The sequence below is a fragment of the Moschus berezovskii genome, chromosome 9, assembly GCF_049115385.1.
Source record: "Moschus berezovskii isolate FMDL1 chromosome 9, NW_MosBer_1.0, whole genome shotgun sequence".
In the NCBI taxonomy this organism is placed as follows: Eukaryota; Metazoa; Chordata; class Mammalia; order Artiodactyla; family Moschidae; genus Moschus; species Moschus berezovskii.
Window position 1 is genome coordinate 87,875,805 of NC_142468.1, and position 19,014 is coordinate 87,894,818.

The following is a 19,014-nucleotide window of genomic DNA, read 5'->3' on the forward strand; positions in this document are numbered from 1 at the left end:
AATAGCCAGGACATGGAAGCAACCTAGATGTCCATCAGCAGACGAATGGATAAGAAAGCTGTGGTACATATACACAATGGAATATTACTCAGCCATTAAAATGAAATGAATCTTTTAAATCCCCCAATCCAGGGGCTCCTATGCTTGCCGAACACTGCTTGACTGCCCTGAAAGCTGAAAGCATCAATATCTTAACACACCTATAACACAACAGAGTACAGAGGTACTTTTCAAACAGTCTCTTCTGTATATTTTGCTACTGGGGTTGTATTTAATGTGCCTGAGAAATAACTAATTCTATGGAAATGGATCACCGAGTTGACAGACACATATTCCTGAAATAGACAAGTATATTTTAATAAATATGAGCTGCTGCTGCTGCTCCTGCTAAGCTGCTTGAGTCGTGTCTGACTCTGTGTGACCCCACAGACTGCAGCCCACCAGGCTCCCCCGTCCCTGGGATTCTCCAGGCAAGAACACTGGAGATGGCTGCCATTTCCTTCTCCAATGCATGCAAGTGAAAAGTGAAAGTGAAGTCATTCAGTTGTGTCCGACTCTACTAATCCAGAAAAGCAATCATCACAAAGTTAAGCTCAATAACATGAAAGCTGTAGTACTATATAATCACTTACCTTGTAGAGCAAAAAGAGAAGTTGCATCTGTGGCTGTCTCAGATGGGGCTTGTGTTATTGGTCTTAAGTATGATCTATAACCTTTTAAAATAGAGGCCATGAAACACAAAAATGCCTCTTGGATTTCCAAATCTATCATGTGCAACCTCTTTCCAGAATTAAAGTCATAATCATTCATTGCTAAGTCCATAAGTCCATCATCTCTTGGTCTCTGCTGTACTGTGAAGAAATACAGTGTTAATGTTTTCTCCAGAACTGTCAAAACTGAAGTTCATAATGGTATCAATTATAAATCTGTTGCATATGTGATTCAAGTCATTATGCTGTACACCTTAAACTTATACAGTCCTGTATGTCAATTATATCTCAATAAATTTGAAAGAAAAATAATAAATGTGTTGAGTTTTCAAAAGAGCGCACGTTGCTTCAACCATTGTTTACATAACTCCTTAACATACAATAAAACTTGAAATTGGTCTAAGGATGGTAGCAATGCTCAATGTTAATTTCCTGATTTTCATGGTTATTGCATACAGTAGTAACGTAGGAGAATGTACTAGCTGGGAGGAAATATACATTCCATGTGGAGATGATGGGGACAACTATTCTCAAAAAGTCAAAGGAACAATGTGATTGCTTCAAAATGTAAAAACTTTTTAAAATATGAGGATCAATAAATCATCTTAGGAAGTTTTTGTGACATTCTTATTGTCTAAGAAAGCAAAAAAGAAAATCGGCACTGGAATGGAAGATCTAGGTTTTAATCTTAGCTTCATCCTTATTAACTGTATGGTATCTGACAAGCTACCTCCCTCAGATTTATTATCTCCATATTTGTAAAAACAAAACAATGTATGTGAAAGTGCTCTGAAGCTGTAAAGTAATATATAATCCTGAGTAATATCAGTATTTTTTATGCCTGTAATTTTAAGCTTTAGATTCTGCCCTTCAGTAGAGCTGGATGGGCTATTTCACTTATTTGAATAATGCTTGAATATTGCCATAAAAGCTGCTGGACTTCTCAGCTATTCAGAAGAAGCACATGAACTTTTAGAAAGCAGTTAAGTAAGTAGCTTAAATAAAATTCCATACATAATTTATTTGTTCCATAGGATACAATTTTTTTCTACTTGATGTCATTTTTTTTCATATCCCAATACTTTGAGACACTTTTGAATTATCTACTTGTTGTAAGGTTTACTTAGTAAACACTGTCTTTTCTTATGTCTACTTCCAACAATATTATAGGTACCCTTGAACTCTTGAGGATGTAGGTCTCCTCCCATGTTTATATTTTACTTAATACATAAATGAGAACCTCAAATATCGCTACATCATTACTGACTACTTTTCATACAACAGCATCAAATTATAAACCCTGAATGGACTGCTGTTATAAAATAGTAAGAAGTTTAGATAAATTGAAGGCTTAATTCCTTTTATCAGTAATTCTGGATCACTATCAAGATACTCTTATGTAAGCTTTGAATTGAAATATGCCAATCAATTTTCACTTTAATTTCTGAATGCTTTTGGCAAACTTCTGTTTTCAAATTATTTGAGGTAGGCCACAGCATTAATGAAATTAAAAGATGCTTACTCCTTGGAAGGAAAGTTATGACCAACCTAGATACCATATTAAAAAGCAGAGACACTACTTTGCCAACAAAGGTCCATCTAGTCAAGGCTATGGTTTTTCCAGTGGTCACGTATGGATGTGAGAGTTGGACTGTGAAGAAAGCTGATCGCCGAAGAATTGATGCTTTTGAACTGTGGTGCTGGAGAAGACTCTTGAGAATCCCTTGGACTGCAAGGAGATCCAACCAGTCCATTTTAAAGGAGATCAGTCCTGGGTGTTCACTGGAAGGACTGATGCTAAAGCTGAAACTCTAATACTTTGGCCACCTCATGCAAAGAGTTGACTCACTAGAAAAGACTCTGATGCTGGGAGGGTTGGGGGCAGGAGGAGAAGGGGACGACAGAGAATGAGATGGCTGGATGGCATCACCGACTCGATGGACATGAGTTTGAGTGAACTCCAGGAGTTGGTGACGGACAGGGAGGCCTGGCATACTGTGATTCATGGGGTCGCAAAGAGTCAGACACGACTGAATGACTGAACTGAACAGCATTAAGATTACCAAAGGTGAAAAGCATATGACCATGCTCCCACCCCATGGAAATCATCAGCATTTTCTAATGTAATTTAAACCATCTGTCTCAGACTTTCAAAACTAACTTTCTATTTTATGTACAAAGAAAACACATAAGTAGAAACCACTATTTTTCCATAGTATTTGAAAATAATCACCTTAACCTCTTTTTGAATTTTATGATGATGTAAACTTCATAAAATCTCCCATTCGGTTTCTAAAAACTTGCTTTAATGCTCATTCTAAAAAATTTTCTTTTAGATAAAAACCATCCTTTAATAAGTAAGGCAAAGTAACTGGAGACCTTTCTTCAGATTAAATTACTTCCTTTAATTAAATTATACACTTACATTTTGCCAGTTGCTGATGCAAATTATTCAGTGTGTTCATCAGATTTTTACATGGTTTCTTTGGAAGTATCTTCCAGGCTACATTTTTCTTGTCACCAGTTCTGAGATTAAATGATAACAATAATATATTTGTCAGATTAACATGGGGAGAGGTGGGGAAGGTATATACCTGTTATTCATAAAAAGGGGAAAAGGGAAAACACATTGAATAAAAATAAAGCATACAGAATATTCTTGTTAATGGGAGAAAAATATTACAGGTGTAAAATGAACTGCTTAATGTTGTAAAATTAATTTACTTGAGGGTAGAACTTTGTATTAAATATACCTCAAAAATGTATACTTATGTTGATACTGAGTCAATTCCACTTGCACTGGAATCATGCAAATCACTCCAAAATTTAATGTGATGGCCATCAGATCCCCCACAGGAGGAAATGGCAACCTACTCCAGTATTCTTGCCTGGAAAATTCCACGGCCAGAGGAGACTGGTGGGCTATAGTCCACAGGGCCACAAAGAGTCGGACATGACTGAACATACATGCATGCACACATTACCTTTAAGCTCATTTAGAGTCTTAAATATTGGGGAAATCCTACTATTAGGACTTCTGTTTTGTTTTTTTCTTATAGACTCTAAGACAAAGCACTCTACAATACATTCAGTGAACTTATGATCCGTTAACCTTATCAAAACACTTTGATATAGTCAATATTTAGTTTCTTAGTTCCCTAAAAAATAAGTAAAATTTAGTTTCTTTCAGAAAATAATCTATGTTAGATTATTTGAAAGAAGTATAACAGCCCCAAATACTTTTATAACTATAAAAGAAGATATCTGACAGTGATATCTTTGTTTCTATGATGAACTCCAGTAATCTCCTTTATCACAACTATTACCACACAGTTGCTCTCTAAACTATAGATGTAACAGAAAAAGAAAACAGCATGGTGATAAAACATGGTAAAGCTTCTGGACTTAACTATAACTTTGTTAATTCCATTCTCTATTTATTAAAACTTTTTACAGTTTCAAAAGCAATAAATAGTCATTTTAGGAAACTTGAAAAAATGTAGAGAAAAAGGAGAACAAAAGTAAATCACTTATGTTCTAACCACCAGACTCAACAACACAGTGCAGGTGTTAAATGGAACATGCTGAACTTTTTTTTTTTTTTAATGTTCCCTAAATTTCCCTCAGAACAAAAAGGGCAAATAAAACTCTACAAACTAAACAAAGAAATAAACGAGTGGATGGGAAAGCTTAAGCCGACAAAGAACTGTCTTGGAATCTACCCTATCTTTCCACAATGAGAAAAAAAATACAGACAGGGCAGGGTCAAACTGCAGATGTCCTGCTGTGAGATTTTATTTCATTTACAATGTGACCAGGACTACAGAACCCTGTATTAAAGTGAGAACACAATGTAAAAATACTTGGCCTTATTTTCTTGCTGAAAGTTTCAAACACAGCACTCCCACTGTGCCTTAGCATTCACTGTGTGTCCCTTGCTAGATTATTAGCAATTTAAGAGAAAGGAGTGTATTTGTTTTTTTATTCCCGGTGCCTAGCAAAAAAAAAAAAAAGGGGGAAGAAGGACACTTGAGATGTCTGTAGCATAAGTGAATAAACAACATTTCGGTATCATTTCATTACATCGAATTACTATTATTTACTCACATAATCTTCCTCCTCTTGCCCTTGATAGCATCACTCTAAAACTTAGTTGAGGAGAAGCGCTTTATCTAGTACCTAAGTTTGAATCTATGACAACCTTTTGCATTTTTATTCATGGTGAGTTCCATTTATAACATTACTATTAGAGAATTAGTTAGCCAATAATTAGTGGCAGAAGTACTAGTTATGGAGTCAGACCATGATGTTTTCAAAATCAGTTCTGAGAGTATAAGTCATGTGCCTTTTGATAAATTACTTAAAAATCTAAGTTTTGGTTTTCTTATCTGTCTAGCACAGTGCTTAATAAAAACTACCTCACAAAATACAGAGAATAATATGAGATACCTTAGGCTATGGATACAGTTTTATGCCTAGTACATTATCAGATATTAATTTCCCTTCAGAAACTTGACATTCATAACATGTTCTTCATGTATTTATGAGTCAGAGAAGGGGAAAGGAAACAACAAATTTCATATTCAGGAGTTTTCTTTCAAATTTCAGGTTGAGGTTCCAGAAATTCAGGATGAAGGAAAGTAGAAAGTGCTTAGTTCACTGGTTTAGTCCTCCCATAGGTTTGAAAGGGCGATAAAACCAAGAAAGACCACTGATGAGTGCAAACAACTCATGTTTTCTTGATTTTTTTAACTTATTAGTGATCAAAACAGAAAGTTAAAATAAGAAAAAAATTATTTTAACAAATTAAGTATAAAAAGGAAAACGTAATTTATTACCATAATAAATACAGTATACACTTATTTACCACACTGCATTTCAATTTTTAAAAACACTATGTCATGTAACATTTAACAACTGGCCAAAAAAAAGAGATGCTACTTTAATATTTGAAGAATTAAACTGTAAAAGGTACTAGCTTGGGGCTTTACTAACAGGGTAACTTGCAGTTATTTTAAGTATGTCCTGTGGATGCAATGTGGTATTGCATCGATTTCCTCTTTCCTGAAGAGTATGCTTAAACTGAAAATAAAGGACACAAGAGAAAATACTGAATTAAAGAAAAGCTATATAGTTACAGTAGGTACAACTTAAACATTATTTTAATAAAGAGAGAAAATTATAAAATCCTTACATAAATTTCTAAGGCATAAGATTATAATATTTCTTAAATATTTAAATATCTGAGGATTAAAACCTTCTCTACACTAAATCCATCTCATCAAAGTATAGTAAGAACTGATTCAAAGATGGTAAAAACCCCAAATATTAAAAAAAAAAATACATAGCTCAAAAGAATTCTAGTTATTATCAAAAAATATACCAAAAAAAAACCCTATATAAAGTTGCAAATTACAGAATGTAGAAACAAACTTACTGAGAAATGGTGTTGGTATCTAGGTCAACACAACTGACATCTGGTGGAGGGTCATAGAGATCAAAGTATCTTGAATCAATTCCTACTATGAATGGACATGGTGCACTCAAGACATCTGCTAAAGCCAGTGGGCAGAGAGGAACATAGGGGCATGGCCAGTGGAAAGGGAAAATCATCTTGGATAAAAGATAAGAGAATATTTAGCTGTTTTAACATTGAAGTATAATTCATTGGCAACATAGACAATTGTCTTTTAAATATTTGTATCTAAAGTAGTTTAATACTTGTTAAATAATTACAATTAGTGATAATGGTCAGAAAATTAAAATTCATTACACTCTGAATTTTAGTTAAGCACTGAAATAGCTTTAAATTATATGAATAATTAGGTTTAAAATGAAACTGATTGCCAAGAAGAAACTGATACTCACAGATACTAATGCTTCTGTCACACTGGTAAGCACGGAAGGCCGTAAGGAATGAATGAGAATCTTATGTTCTGTTACTGCAAACACCAGGAGTGTCACAGCATTTTCAGGGCCTAAATTCTGGAGCAGTGTTGAAAACTTGCCACCACTGTAAATCCAAACAAAGATATATAATTTAAAAAATAGAGATACAAACATTTCATTATACAAAATAATTTTTAAAAGTTTATGATTAGGGTAGGGTTACAGTTCACATTATATATTCAACTTTAAACATGACTGTTGCTCTTTTGTAGGGAAAACTCTGCATCAGAAACACACTAGGAAAACAATGAAGTTTTATGAGGTTTTGAAGTCATCTGTGTCTTCTGCCTTGTATTAAATATGGAAAATGAAAAGTTATCTGCTTCTTTTTTCTATAAAATGATCTGCCATGTAAATAATGTTCAAATAAAGAATTCAATGTATATACAAAAGGTTGTTATATGATTTCATTTATACAAAGTGTCCAGGACAGGCACATCTGTAGAGAAAGAAGTAGATAAGCAGTTGCCTAGGGCTGGGGAGGGTGTCTATGTGTTTGTATATGTAGGGATGGTAGAGGTAAGGGAGGGTAATCGCTAAAAGACACAGGTGTTTTTTGGAGCTATGAAAATGTTCTGAAATTGATTATAGTTATAGTTGCAGAACTGTGAATATATTCATTGAATTGTACAATTTAACTAGGTGAACTGTATGGTATGTTAATTATGTATCAATAAAGTGAAGTCACTCAGTCGGGTCCAACTCTTTGCGACCCCATGGACTGTAGCACACCAGGCTCCTCCGTCCATGGGATTCTCCAGGCAAGAATACTGGAGAATCCACTGCCTTCTCCAGGGGATTTTCCCGACCCAGGGATCGAAACCAGGTCTTCCGCATTGCAGGCAGACGCTTTAACCTCTGAGCTACCAGGGAAGCCCATATATCAATAAAGTCATTACCAAAAAAAGAAAAAAGGCTCTTGGTAGTCTCAGTTATTTCGAGATTATTCTCAGTTCAAACAAAGGTTAAGAAAACAGTGGTCACTCTGGGCCAAGACCTGCTGATGAAATAATCTGCAATTCTTACAAAATTAACATCAAAGATGGCAGCTGTTCTCCCTTAGGTATGTATGTGCCACGAAATAACCTAATTATATTGTAACTACTTCCCTGCTAGAAAAAGTACATGGCTAATTAAATATCAAGAAACGATACTTTAGAAAAAACATATTTCATAATCTCTGAACTTTTAAGGTGATGAAATACATTTTTCTATTCCATGGACTAGTATTTATAAGTAACTTTTTATCTGGGGGTTAATTTTAAAATGAATATTTTTCAAAGGATATTTAAAGCTAAAAATTAATCATTTTCATAAACTATAGACTCACTTATGCATTAATAGTTGTACACATTTGATCATAGTTAAGTGGATATGCAAAATACCAAACACTATTGTAAACGTTTTTCTGCGTTCTTCAAGAACTTTAACCTAAATTTTAAGTAAAAGAAATTTAGATAAGAAACAATTAGATGAGAAGTATTCCCATCAACATCTGCAATTTTCCCTAGGAAAGAGAAATTTTCCCTAGGAAAGAGAGAAAATACTTGAATGCTATTTTAGCTTACACTAAACATTTAGAGAAACACAATGAAGTTTTACTTGCCTCAATGGAAGAGGTGAAGAAACAGGCTGACTGAGGATCAGATTATCATGTGGTGATAACTGAAAATAGATATGAAATAAAGTATTTCAAATATAAAGATTAACTTAAAACACCACCTTCCAGTAAAAAAATTTCACACACATACATATAGATGATGCCCATAAAGTTTCAATATTCTCATGCACCAATTATAGGAATAATCTAAATCACTTACTAAGATCCTAAAAAATATGTCCTGATGACTGAAAGTGAAGTCACTCAGTCGTGTCCGACTCTTTGCAACCCCACGGACTGTTGCCAACCAGGCTCCTCCGTCCATGGGATTCTCCAGGCAAGAGTACTGGAGTGGGTTGCCATTTCCTTCTCCAACCTAACTACTAATTCTTCAGTTCAGTTCAGTCGCTCAGTCGTGTCCGACTTTCCGCGACCCCATGAATCACAGCACGCCAGGCCTCCCTGTCCATCACCAACTACCAGAGTTCACTCAAACTCATGTCCACAGAGTCGGTGATGCCATCCAGCCATCTCATTCTCTGTCGTCCCCTTCTCCTCCCGCCCCCAACCTTTCCCAGCATCAGAATCTTTTCCAGTGAGTCAACTCGTCGCATGAAATGGCCAAAGTATTGCAGTTTCAGCTTTAGCATCAGTCCTTCCAATGAACACCCAGGACTGATCTCCTTTAGAATGGACTGGTTGGATCTCCTTGCAGTCCAAGGGACTCTCAAGAGTCTTCTCCAGCACCACAGTTCAAAAGCATCAGTTCTTCGGTGATCAGCTTTCTTCACAGTCCAACTCTTACTTCCATACATGACCACGGGAAAAACCATAGACTTGACTAGACGGACCTTCGTTGGCAAAGTAATGTCTCTGCTTTTTAATATACTATCAAAGTTTGTCAAAACTTTCTTTCCAAGGAGTAAGCGTCTTTTAATTTCATGGCTGCAATCAGCATCTGCAGTGATTTTGGAGCCCAAAATAATAAAGTCTGACACTGTTTCCACTGTTTTTCCATCTATTTCCCATGAAGTGATGGGACCAGATGCCATGATCTTTGTTTTCTGAATGTTGAGCTTCAAGCCAACCTTTTCACTCTCCTCTTTCACTTTCATCAAGAGGCTTTTGAGTTCCTCTTCACCTTCTGCCGTAAAGGTGGTGTCATCTGCATATCTGAGGTTATTGATATTTCTCCCAGCAATCTTGATTCCAGCTTGTGCTTCTTCCAGCCCAGCGTTCCTCATGATGTACTCTGCATATAAGTTAAATAAGCAAGGTGACAATATACAGCCTTGACGTACTCCTTTTCCTATTTGGAACCAGTCTGTTGTTCCATGGCCAGTTCTGACTGTTGCTTCCTGACCTGCATACAGGTTTCTCGAGAGGCAGGTCAGGTGGTCTGGTATTCCCATCTCTTTCAGAATGTTCCACAGTTGATTGTGATCCACACAGTCAAAGGCTTTGGCATAGTCAATGAAGCAGAAATAGATGTTTTTCTGAAACTCTCTTGCTTTCTCCATGATCCAGCGGATGTTGGCAATTTGATCTCTGGTGCCTCTGCCTTTTCTAAAACCTGCTTGAACATCTGGGAGTTCACGGTTCACATACTGCTGAAGCCTGGCTTGGAGAATTCTGAGCATGACTTTACTAGCGTGTGAGATGAGTGCAACTGTGCGGTAGTTTGAGCATTCTTTGGCATTGCCTTTTTTTGGGATTGGAATGAAGACTGACCTTTTCCAGTCCTGTGGCCACTGCTGAGTTTTCCAAATTTGCTGGCACATTGAGTGCAGCACTTTCACAGCATCATCTTTCAAGATTTGAAATAGCTCAACTGGAATTCCATCACCTCCACTAGCTTTGTTCGTAGTGATGTTTTCTTAGGCCCACTTGACTTCACACTCCAAGATGTCTGGCTCTAGGTCAGTGATCACGTTATCGTGACTATCTTGGTCGTGAAGATCTTTTTTGTACAGTTCTTCTGTGTATTCTTGCCACCTCTTCTTAATATCTTCTGCTTCTGTTAGGTCCATACCTTTATCGAGACCATCTTTGCTTGAAATATTCCCTTGGAATCTCTAATTTTCTTGAAGAGATCGCTTTTCTTTCCCATTCTGTTGTTTTCCTCTATTTCTTTGCATTGATCACTGAGGAAGGCTTTCTTATCTCTCCTTGCTATTCTTTGGAACTCTGCATTCAGATGCTTATAACTTTCCTTTTCTCCTTTGCTTTTCGCTTCTCTTCTTTTCACAGCTATTTGTAAGGCCTCCTCAGACAGCAATTTTGCTTTATTGCATTTCTTTTCCATGGGGATGGTCTTGGTCCCTGTCTCCTGTACAATGTCACGAACCTCCGTCCAGAGTTCATCAGGCACTCTATCTATCAGATCTAGTCCCTTCAATCTATTTCTCACTTCCACTGTATAATCATAAGGGATTTGATTTAGGTCATATCTGAATGGTCTAGTGGTCTAATTCTTCTTACTCTAAACCATATTCTTTTCTTCTGATCCTCAACATTTCCCTGATGCCATTTTAACAAACCTGTATTGAAAGAATAGACTGTTCATTTAATATCATAAAACCAGGGTTAGCTAATCTATGGCCTCAGGGCAAATTCACAAACCACGCGCTTTTATAAATAAAGTCTTATCACAATAGAGCCATGCACATTTGTTTACATGTTACCTAGAGCTGCTTTTGTGCAATGAAAGCAGAGCTGAGCAGTTTTCAGAGCGACAATACAACCTGTTAAGTCTGAAATATTTAGTGTTTGGCCCTCAATAGAAAAAACTTGCCAACTTCAGCTATAAGATAAATCTTTCATGTGTATGCAACCTGAGTGTGCTATATGTATATATTCTGGTACTGAATATCAAGGAGTAACTTGGGATGATATGCAGACATGCAGACTATTTACAATGCTTATGAAAATGATATTTTTCTAGACACTTTATCTGTATCAATATATTAATACAATTAATCTACATTTAAATTTTCATGCATATTTATACAAATCTTAAATATCTATTTATAAATGATTTCTAATTTTGAATGATACTCCACTAAGGGTTATGATAAATATAATAAAGCACATACAGTGATAATACATTAAATATTTTCTCAAGATCACTTCAAAAATTATGCTTAAATAGATTAAAAACACAATTTACATACCAAGAGTATAAACAAAAAAGAAACATAAACAAAAAAGGAAAGATAAAGTCAACTGGGAAAAGAGATGGGGAAATAATTTATGTTCACTTTAAACTTCCCGTCACAAGGATGTGAGCAATTCTTTCAGCGATTAGGAAAACACACAGCTTTTTCTTTCATCTATTCTAATACACTTAACTTAGGGAAGAAGTGCCAAAGGCAAAACTTTTAAATACCAAGAATAAACTTAGGGAAAGTGGTCCCTTTTTATGTGTTCAAAATGTCTACTGGTGTCTACTTCTTCAAGTCTACAACCCTTTATCTAAGAGGAAACATTAGATGTTGGCTGGGAGGCAGTTAATAAAATCATAAGAGTCCAAACTCCAGCGTGAAACAGCATCTGGTTCTCCATTTGATGTTTTTTTCCTCTTATAAAACTGTTATACTTAGGTTACATTTTGACAGAGTCCATAATCACTCAATAGAGTGCTTATATCAAGAAAATCTTACCTGAACTAGAATCCGTGGTCTCTGAGGAGATGGAAAAGGAACTTTATGCATAAAATGAGAAATATGCCTTAAAAACAAACAAACAAAAACCTAATTGATTCCAAAGAGAATACCATATGCTATAAAGGTCAACATGTCACCACAAGTTCATGCTGAGTCAAAAGCTCTGTGTACCAATAATTTCGAAATCTCTGCTACCACAAAAACAAGTGAACAACCAACCAAAATCATTTGGACCATTGAAGTTGCTTCTGAATAAAAACACCCAATAAATTTTCATCTTAATACTCTCTCATACCCAGTAATAATTGTGTTATTAATGTCTCAAAAGCCACTGTAAGTTCTACCTTATGTGGATATTACCAAAGGAGCTAATTCTTGCACTGCAAACACTTATTTTTAGTCAATTGCTCATATTTTTAAAATGAAGCAACCATTGAGTATTTCAGAAAAATGAAGGAGTTTAACTATTTCTAAAATAAGAACAATATACTTTCTATTAACAATAGGTTTAAAATTTTATTGCTGATTTTTTGGGCTTTTTCCCCAGAAGAAGACAGATAAAAAGATAGATTGATGGGTTTTGTTTTGAATACCGTGGAGAAGGAAAAAGGAAACAATAGCAAACAATCCACTTTAAAGAAAGAGTTATTTTATTTCTATATTACTTTTAAACTATTTCCAAATCATCTTGGCTGCAGAACTGAGATAATTTCATCTGGATAGAAAACATCAGAAGAGCATGGTATCTAAAATATCTAAAGTGAAAGTGTTAGTTGCTCAGTCATGCTCAACTCTTTGCGACCCCATGGACTATAGCCCTCTAGGCTCCCCTGTCCATGGGATTTCCCATGCAAGACTACTGGAATGGGTTGTCATTTCTTTCTCCAGGGGATCTTCCCAACCCAGGGATTGACCTTCAGTTTCCTGAGCCACCAGGGAAGCCCAAAACATCTAAGTTCAGTTCAGTTGCTCAGTAGTGTCCCTCTCTTTGAGACCCCATGGATTGCAGCACGCCAGGCCTCTACATATCTAAAATGATATCTAAAAATAGTAAGGAATATAGTAAGCCCAGATTATATGTAAAATAAGAATCACAAAACCTGAAAAAAAATTTCAATTAGGATCTCCAAACTTCACAAGATATTAAAAAATGCAACATTATGCCATTTTGTTAGAAATAAAATTATCTAAAATAACAAAACTGTAGATATATTTGGGGCTTTCCAGATAGCTCAGTGGTAAAGAATCCGCCTGCCAATGCAAGTGATGTGGGTTGGGAAGATCACCTGGAGGAAGAAATGGCAACCCTACTCCAGTATTCTTGCCTGGAAAAACCCATGGACAGAGGAGCCTGGCAGGTCACATTTCATGGGGTCACAAAGAGTCAGACATACTGAGCAACCGAATACAAACACACACATAGTTATAGTAAGAGAAATATTACCTAACTGAATCAACCAAATCTTTTTTTCTCTTGAAAAATTTAGTTTCCAAAGAAAATTCATTCAATTACCAGTACAAATACACCACACAAAGTGGAAAGAGCTGCCAAGTTTTGAACCGAGAAGGCTGCTAACTTACTTCTCAATTGGAAGGACATGAGGTCCAGAGATGGAATAACGATATAGAAAAGTCAAAAACTTCCTGAATGCATCAAAAAAAGGCCAGTGAGAGAGAAGACAGATGCATTTATTAGTGTGAATTGTCTTGGAACTATCAGACTTCTCATTTGCTGATGATGCTAAACCCAAAAGAAATCTCTGCTTTTCTGTGAGATTCTCCTCGGAGTATGGTTCATAAAACTGAATAGCAGCACCATAGACCTGGAAAACAGATAATACATTTGATAAATATGCCTTATATCATTTACTCAAATCACATCATTAGTTAAATATTTAATGGATGAGCTATTATGAGCTTTACACGCCTATGAGTCAGGCAAGGTGCAAGGTACCAGAAACAGCAGTGAAGAGACATTGCTCTTGCTTTCTTGAAGTACATTAAAACATCAATGATGACAACAACAAAACTACACAGTGCAACTGTCAGGTCCCCTTACTGATTATTGGAAAACAACATGTTTAATTAACTTTGTTTTATAAAGAGTGAAAGCAATTGTGTTGATAATCTCCATAAGAAAATGACTGAAAACAATGAGTTGGCCAAAAAGTTCATTTGGGCTTTTCTTAAGATGCTACTGAAAACCCAAACAAACTTTTTGGCCCACCTAACAGTTGAACTGAACTGAATAATTATTTAGGAGAGAGCAGGACAGAATTTTAGATAAGGAAATACAAATTTCAACTTCAGACAATTCATTGAATTTCTCTAGACCTCAATTTCCCAATATATATAATGAAGATATTACACTAGAAGATTATCAAAGTTCATTTTAACGATAATAGGTTATGGTTCTAAACAGCACTATATATTTAATAAAGTCTTTAATATTACTTAAAAACTTTTGTAACACAAAAAATGAAGCAATGCAGCATCATCATTTGATAATGAAAAAAATCTTTCACCATATTCACAGAAAAGTATTTTGGGTATGTGAGACAGAATGAAAATTTTCTTTTCCTATGTCTCTGGATATAGTTATTTTAAAAAAGTGAAAGAGGTGCAAATAATAGATCCAATTTAACCAGTTACTGTTTCTATTGTTACTGCATATAAAACTTAAGCCTTGAAAATGTACAAGAAAATTGCAGATATCATTTGTTAAACACAGAGTACCTTTTCAGCTGAGGCTCCAGTTAACACAAATGTAGAAAATACAGGGAGGGGATATTTGCTATTTGATGGCCAACATTCAATAGTTGCACCCATTGGTAAACAAAACAGGGGAACAGATTCTGGGAGTGAGAATGACTCATAATCTTCTTGAGGGTATCTACAAATTAGACCTATAAAAACAATAGTAAATATTAGCTCATCATCTCTTGAATTTAGCAGCTCACAATTTGAATGATGCTAAAATGCTTTATTATTTAACACATCTGGAAGACTAAAACACTATATATGTTCACCAAGTAACTCTGAATGCTTTAATAGGATTCAGTTCAGTTCAGTTCAGTTCAGTCACTCAGTCGTGTCCGACTCTCCGCGACCCCATGAATCACAGCACGCCAGGCCTCCCTGTCCATCACCAACTCCCGGAGTACACTCAAACTCATGTCCACAGAGTCGGTGATGCCATCCAGCCATCTCATTCTCCGTCGTCCCCTTCTCCTCCCGTGGATTTTAATCCTTAAACTAGTCATCAGTTCAGTTCAGTTGCTCAGTCGTGTCCGACTCTTTGCAACCCCATGAATCGCAGCACGCCAGGCCTCCCTGTCCATCACCAACTCCCGGAGTTCACTCAAACTCATGTGCATCAAGTCCGTGATGCCATCCAGCCATCTCATCCTCTGTCATCCCCTTCTCCTCCCGCCCCTAATCCTTCCCAGCATCAGGGTCTTTTCCAATGAGTCAACTCTTTGCATGAGGTGGCCAAAGTATTGGAATTTCAGCCTCAGTATCAGTCCTTCCAATGAATAGCCAGAACTGGTCTCCTTTAGGATAGACTGGTTGGATCCCCCTGCAGTCCAAGGGACTCTCAAGAGTCTTCTCCAACACCATAGTTCAAAAGCATCAATTCTTCGGCACTCAGCTTTCTTCACAGTCCAACTCTCACATCCATACATGACCACTGGAAAAACCATAGCCTTGACTAGACGGACCTTGGTTGGCAAAGTAATTTCTCTGCTTTTTAATATGCTGTCTAGGTTGGTCATAACTTCCCTTCCAATTAACTACTTAATATTTATCAAGCTTCATCCACAAAGGCTAGTAAGGCAAACAGGAAAAGACTATTCCCTGGTAGCTCAGACAGTAAAGAACCTGCCTGCAATGCAGGAGACCTGGGTAGGGAAGATTCCCTGGAGAAGGGAATGGCAACCCACTCCAATATTCTTGCCTTGGAAAATCTCATGGACAGAAGAGCCTGGTCAGGAGCAAGAGTCAGACATGAGTGAGCAACTAAGCACACACAAAGAAACATACACAAATATGCATACACTCATAAAAAAAAAAATTCAGACTTCCCTGGTGGCTCAGATGGTAAAGCATCTGACTACAATGCGGGAGACCCAAATTTGATCCCTGGGTTGGGAAGATCCTCTGGAGAAGAAAATGGCAACCCACTCCAGTACTCTTGCGTGGAAAATCCCGTGGATGGAGGACATGGTAGGCCACAGTCCATGAGGTCACAAAGAGTCGGACACAACTGAGCAACTTCACTTTCTTTCACCTTCCTAAAAATTCATTTTGTGTTCATACTACCTTACAGCATATAAACACACTATTTTGGGAGGAAATTTTCAATATGCATATATTCACTTTACTAGTTTTTGATAGCTTTACCTCAGGTTTTTTTTTGACACATTAAAACAGATATTCTATAGGACTATATATATAACTTCTAGCACAAATACAAGAAAAATTATACATAAAAATAGAAGTCACATATTTACAATGTCTTTAAAACAGTATCAACTTCAGAAGCCCAGCTTCGGAATAATCTCAGATTATATGAAAATAGAGTTTCAAGTGGTATATGATTTCATGCTAAACAGACTAGCTGACAAAGCAGTCCAGGTATCTTCTACTTAACAAACCCTCAAGAGCAGACTCTTTTACTGGATTTTGTGGAACTAGAAACAGTAATAGGTTTCCTAAGCTTGAATCCTTAAAGTCAAGTGGAAACCATCACAACACAATGTTAAAAATAAAATGACAAACTGGGAATATGAGTGGTTGGTTGGTCACTAATAGCTGTTTGACTTCAGAGAAGTCATGTACCTATCGGTGTCCAGTTTTCTCATCTATAAAGTGAGATGAACTAGATATACTGAGGTCCAAGGCAATTCTAAAATTCTCTAATTATATGCTGCTGCTGCTAAATCACTCAAACATGTCTGACTCTTTGCAACCCCATGAACCATAGTCTGCCAGGCTCCTCTGTCCATAGGATTCTCCAAGCAAGAATACTAGAATGGGTTGCCATGGCCTTCTCCAAATTATATGCTAGCCAACTAGTTGATCTCGTGAGGATTTACACTTAACTGTCCATTACTTTCTCAAGTCATGAAATAATGGTATAGCCTTTAAGAAACTACAGAAACAGCAATGAACTGTGGATCCTAGAAAATCACCGGTAGAAGAAGGTAGGAGTCTAGGACACTAACTTTAAAATTTTATATTTTGAAAAGCTGAATCTGCTTTCTTATAAATAACTTGATATTTTGAGGCTTTTGTCAACTGAAAATTTCAACTATGCATTATAAAATTAAAAATTATTTATAATATTTGATTTTTTTGAAATACATTTACATATAAACTACAGACTTGACTAAATTTAATATAAATATTAGGTTTCCCAGGTGGTGCCAGGGGTAAAGAATCAGCCTACCAATGCAGGAGACACAAGAGATTCAGGTTAGATCCCTGGGTCAGGAAGAGCTCCTAGAGAGGGAAATGGCAACCCACTCCAGTGTTTTCTCCTGAAAAATCCCATGAACAGAGAAGCCTGACGGGATATAGTCCATGGAGTCTCAAAAGAGTCAGACATGACTGAACGTGCACACAGCACAGTAGCAATATAAATATTAAGGAAACTAATTCAAAAGGAACAAATATTTTCCTCACATTTTCTGATTTAAGACTTTAAGAGAATGATATCTACTTATTATTTACTTAAACCTGTTATTTTAAAAAACCTTGTTGAATAGTAGTGGTGAGAGTGGGCACCCTTGTCTTGTTCCTGACTTTAGGGAAAATGCTTTCAATTTTTCACCATTGAGGATAATGTTTGCTGTGGGTTTGTCATATGTAACTTCTATTATGTTGAGGTTCCGTTCCGTTCCTTTCTGTCGCTCAGTTGTGTCCGACTCTATGCGACCCCGTGGACTGTAGCCTACCAGGCTTCTCCGTCCACGGGATTCTCCAGGCAAGAATACTGGAGTGGGTTACCATTTCCTTCTCCAGGGGATCTTCCCGACCCAGGGATCGAACCCGGGTCTCCCGCATTGGAGGCAGACACTTTAACCTCTGAGCCACCAGGGAAGCCCAATGTTGAGGTATGTTCCTTCTATTCTTGCTTTCTGGAGGGTTTTCATCATAAATAGATGTTGAATTTTGTCAAAGGCTTTCTCTGCATCTATTGAGATAATCATATGGCTTTTCAATCTGTTAATGTGGTGTATTACACTGATTGATTTGCAGATATTGAAGAATCCTGGGATAAAGCCCACTTGGTCATGATGTGTGATCTTTTTAATGTGTTGTTGGATTCTGTTTGCTAGAATTTTGTTAAGGATTTCTGCATATATGTTCATCAGTGATATTGGCCTGTAGTTTTCTTTTTTTGTGGCATCTTTGTCAGGTTTTGGAATTAGGGTGATGGTGGCCTCATAGAATGAGTTTGGAAGTTTACCTTCCTCTGCAATTTTCTGGAAGAGTTTGAGTAGGATAGGTGTTAGCTCTTCTCTAAATTTTTGGTGAAATTCAGCTGTGAAGCTGTCTGGTCCTAGGCTTTTGTTTGCTGGAAGATTTATGATTACAGTTTCAATTCCGTGCTTGTGATGGATCTGTTAAGATTTTCTATTTCTTCCTGGTTCAGTTTTGCAAAGTTGTACTTTTCTAAGAATTTGTCCATTTCCTCCAAGTTGGCCATTTTATTGGCATATAATTGCTGATAGTAATCTCTCATGATTCTTTGTATTTCTGTGTTGTCTGTTGTGATCTCTCCATTTTCATTTCTAATTCTATTGATTTGATTTTTATCCCTTTGTTTCTTGATGAGTCTGGCTAATGGTTTGTCATTTTTATTTATCCTCTCAAAGAACCAGCTTTTGGCTTTGTTGATTTTTGCTATGGTCTCTTTTGTTTCTTTTGCATTTATTTCTGCCCTAATTTTTTAAGATTTCTTTCCTTCTGCTAACCCTGGAGTTCTTCATTTCTTCCTTTTCTAGTTGCTTTAGGTGTAGACTTAGGTTATTTATTTGACTTTTTTCTTGCTTTTAAAATTAATATTCCACTAAGCATCCAA

At 36.4% G+C, this 19,014-nt stretch overlaps 1 protein-coding gene across 6 annotated transcripts in view; it reads right to left on the reverse strand.

Annotated features, from left to right (window-relative positions):
- DENND4A (DENN domain containing 4A) overlaps positions 1 to 19,014 on the reverse strand; it is a 137,525-nt gene that overhangs the window by 49,926 nt on the left and 68,585 nt on the right. For all 6 annotated transcript variants that reach the window (XM_088839919.1, XM_055437287.2, XM_055437286.2 and 3 more), the window contains 8 exons: positions 14,661 to 14,830; positions 13,506 to 13,747; positions 11,922 to 11,988; positions 8,266 to 8,324; positions 6,579 to 6,723; positions 6,148 to 6,323; positions 3,136 to 3,236; positions 633 to 851 (listed from right to left, as the gene is read on the reverse strand). In XM_088839919.1, coding sequence (XP_088696045.1) covers positions 633 to 851; positions 3,136 to 3,236; positions 6,148 to 6,323; positions 6,579 to 6,723; positions 8,266 to 8,324; positions 11,922 to 11,988; positions 13,506 to 13,747; positions 14,661 to 14,830 — 1,179 coding nt within the window. The remainder of the gene's footprint in view (positions 1 to 632; positions 852 to 3,135; positions 3,237 to 6,147; positions 6,324 to 6,578; positions 6,724 to 8,265; positions 8,325 to 11,921; positions 11,989 to 13,505; positions 13,748 to 14,660; positions 14,831 to 19,014) is intronic.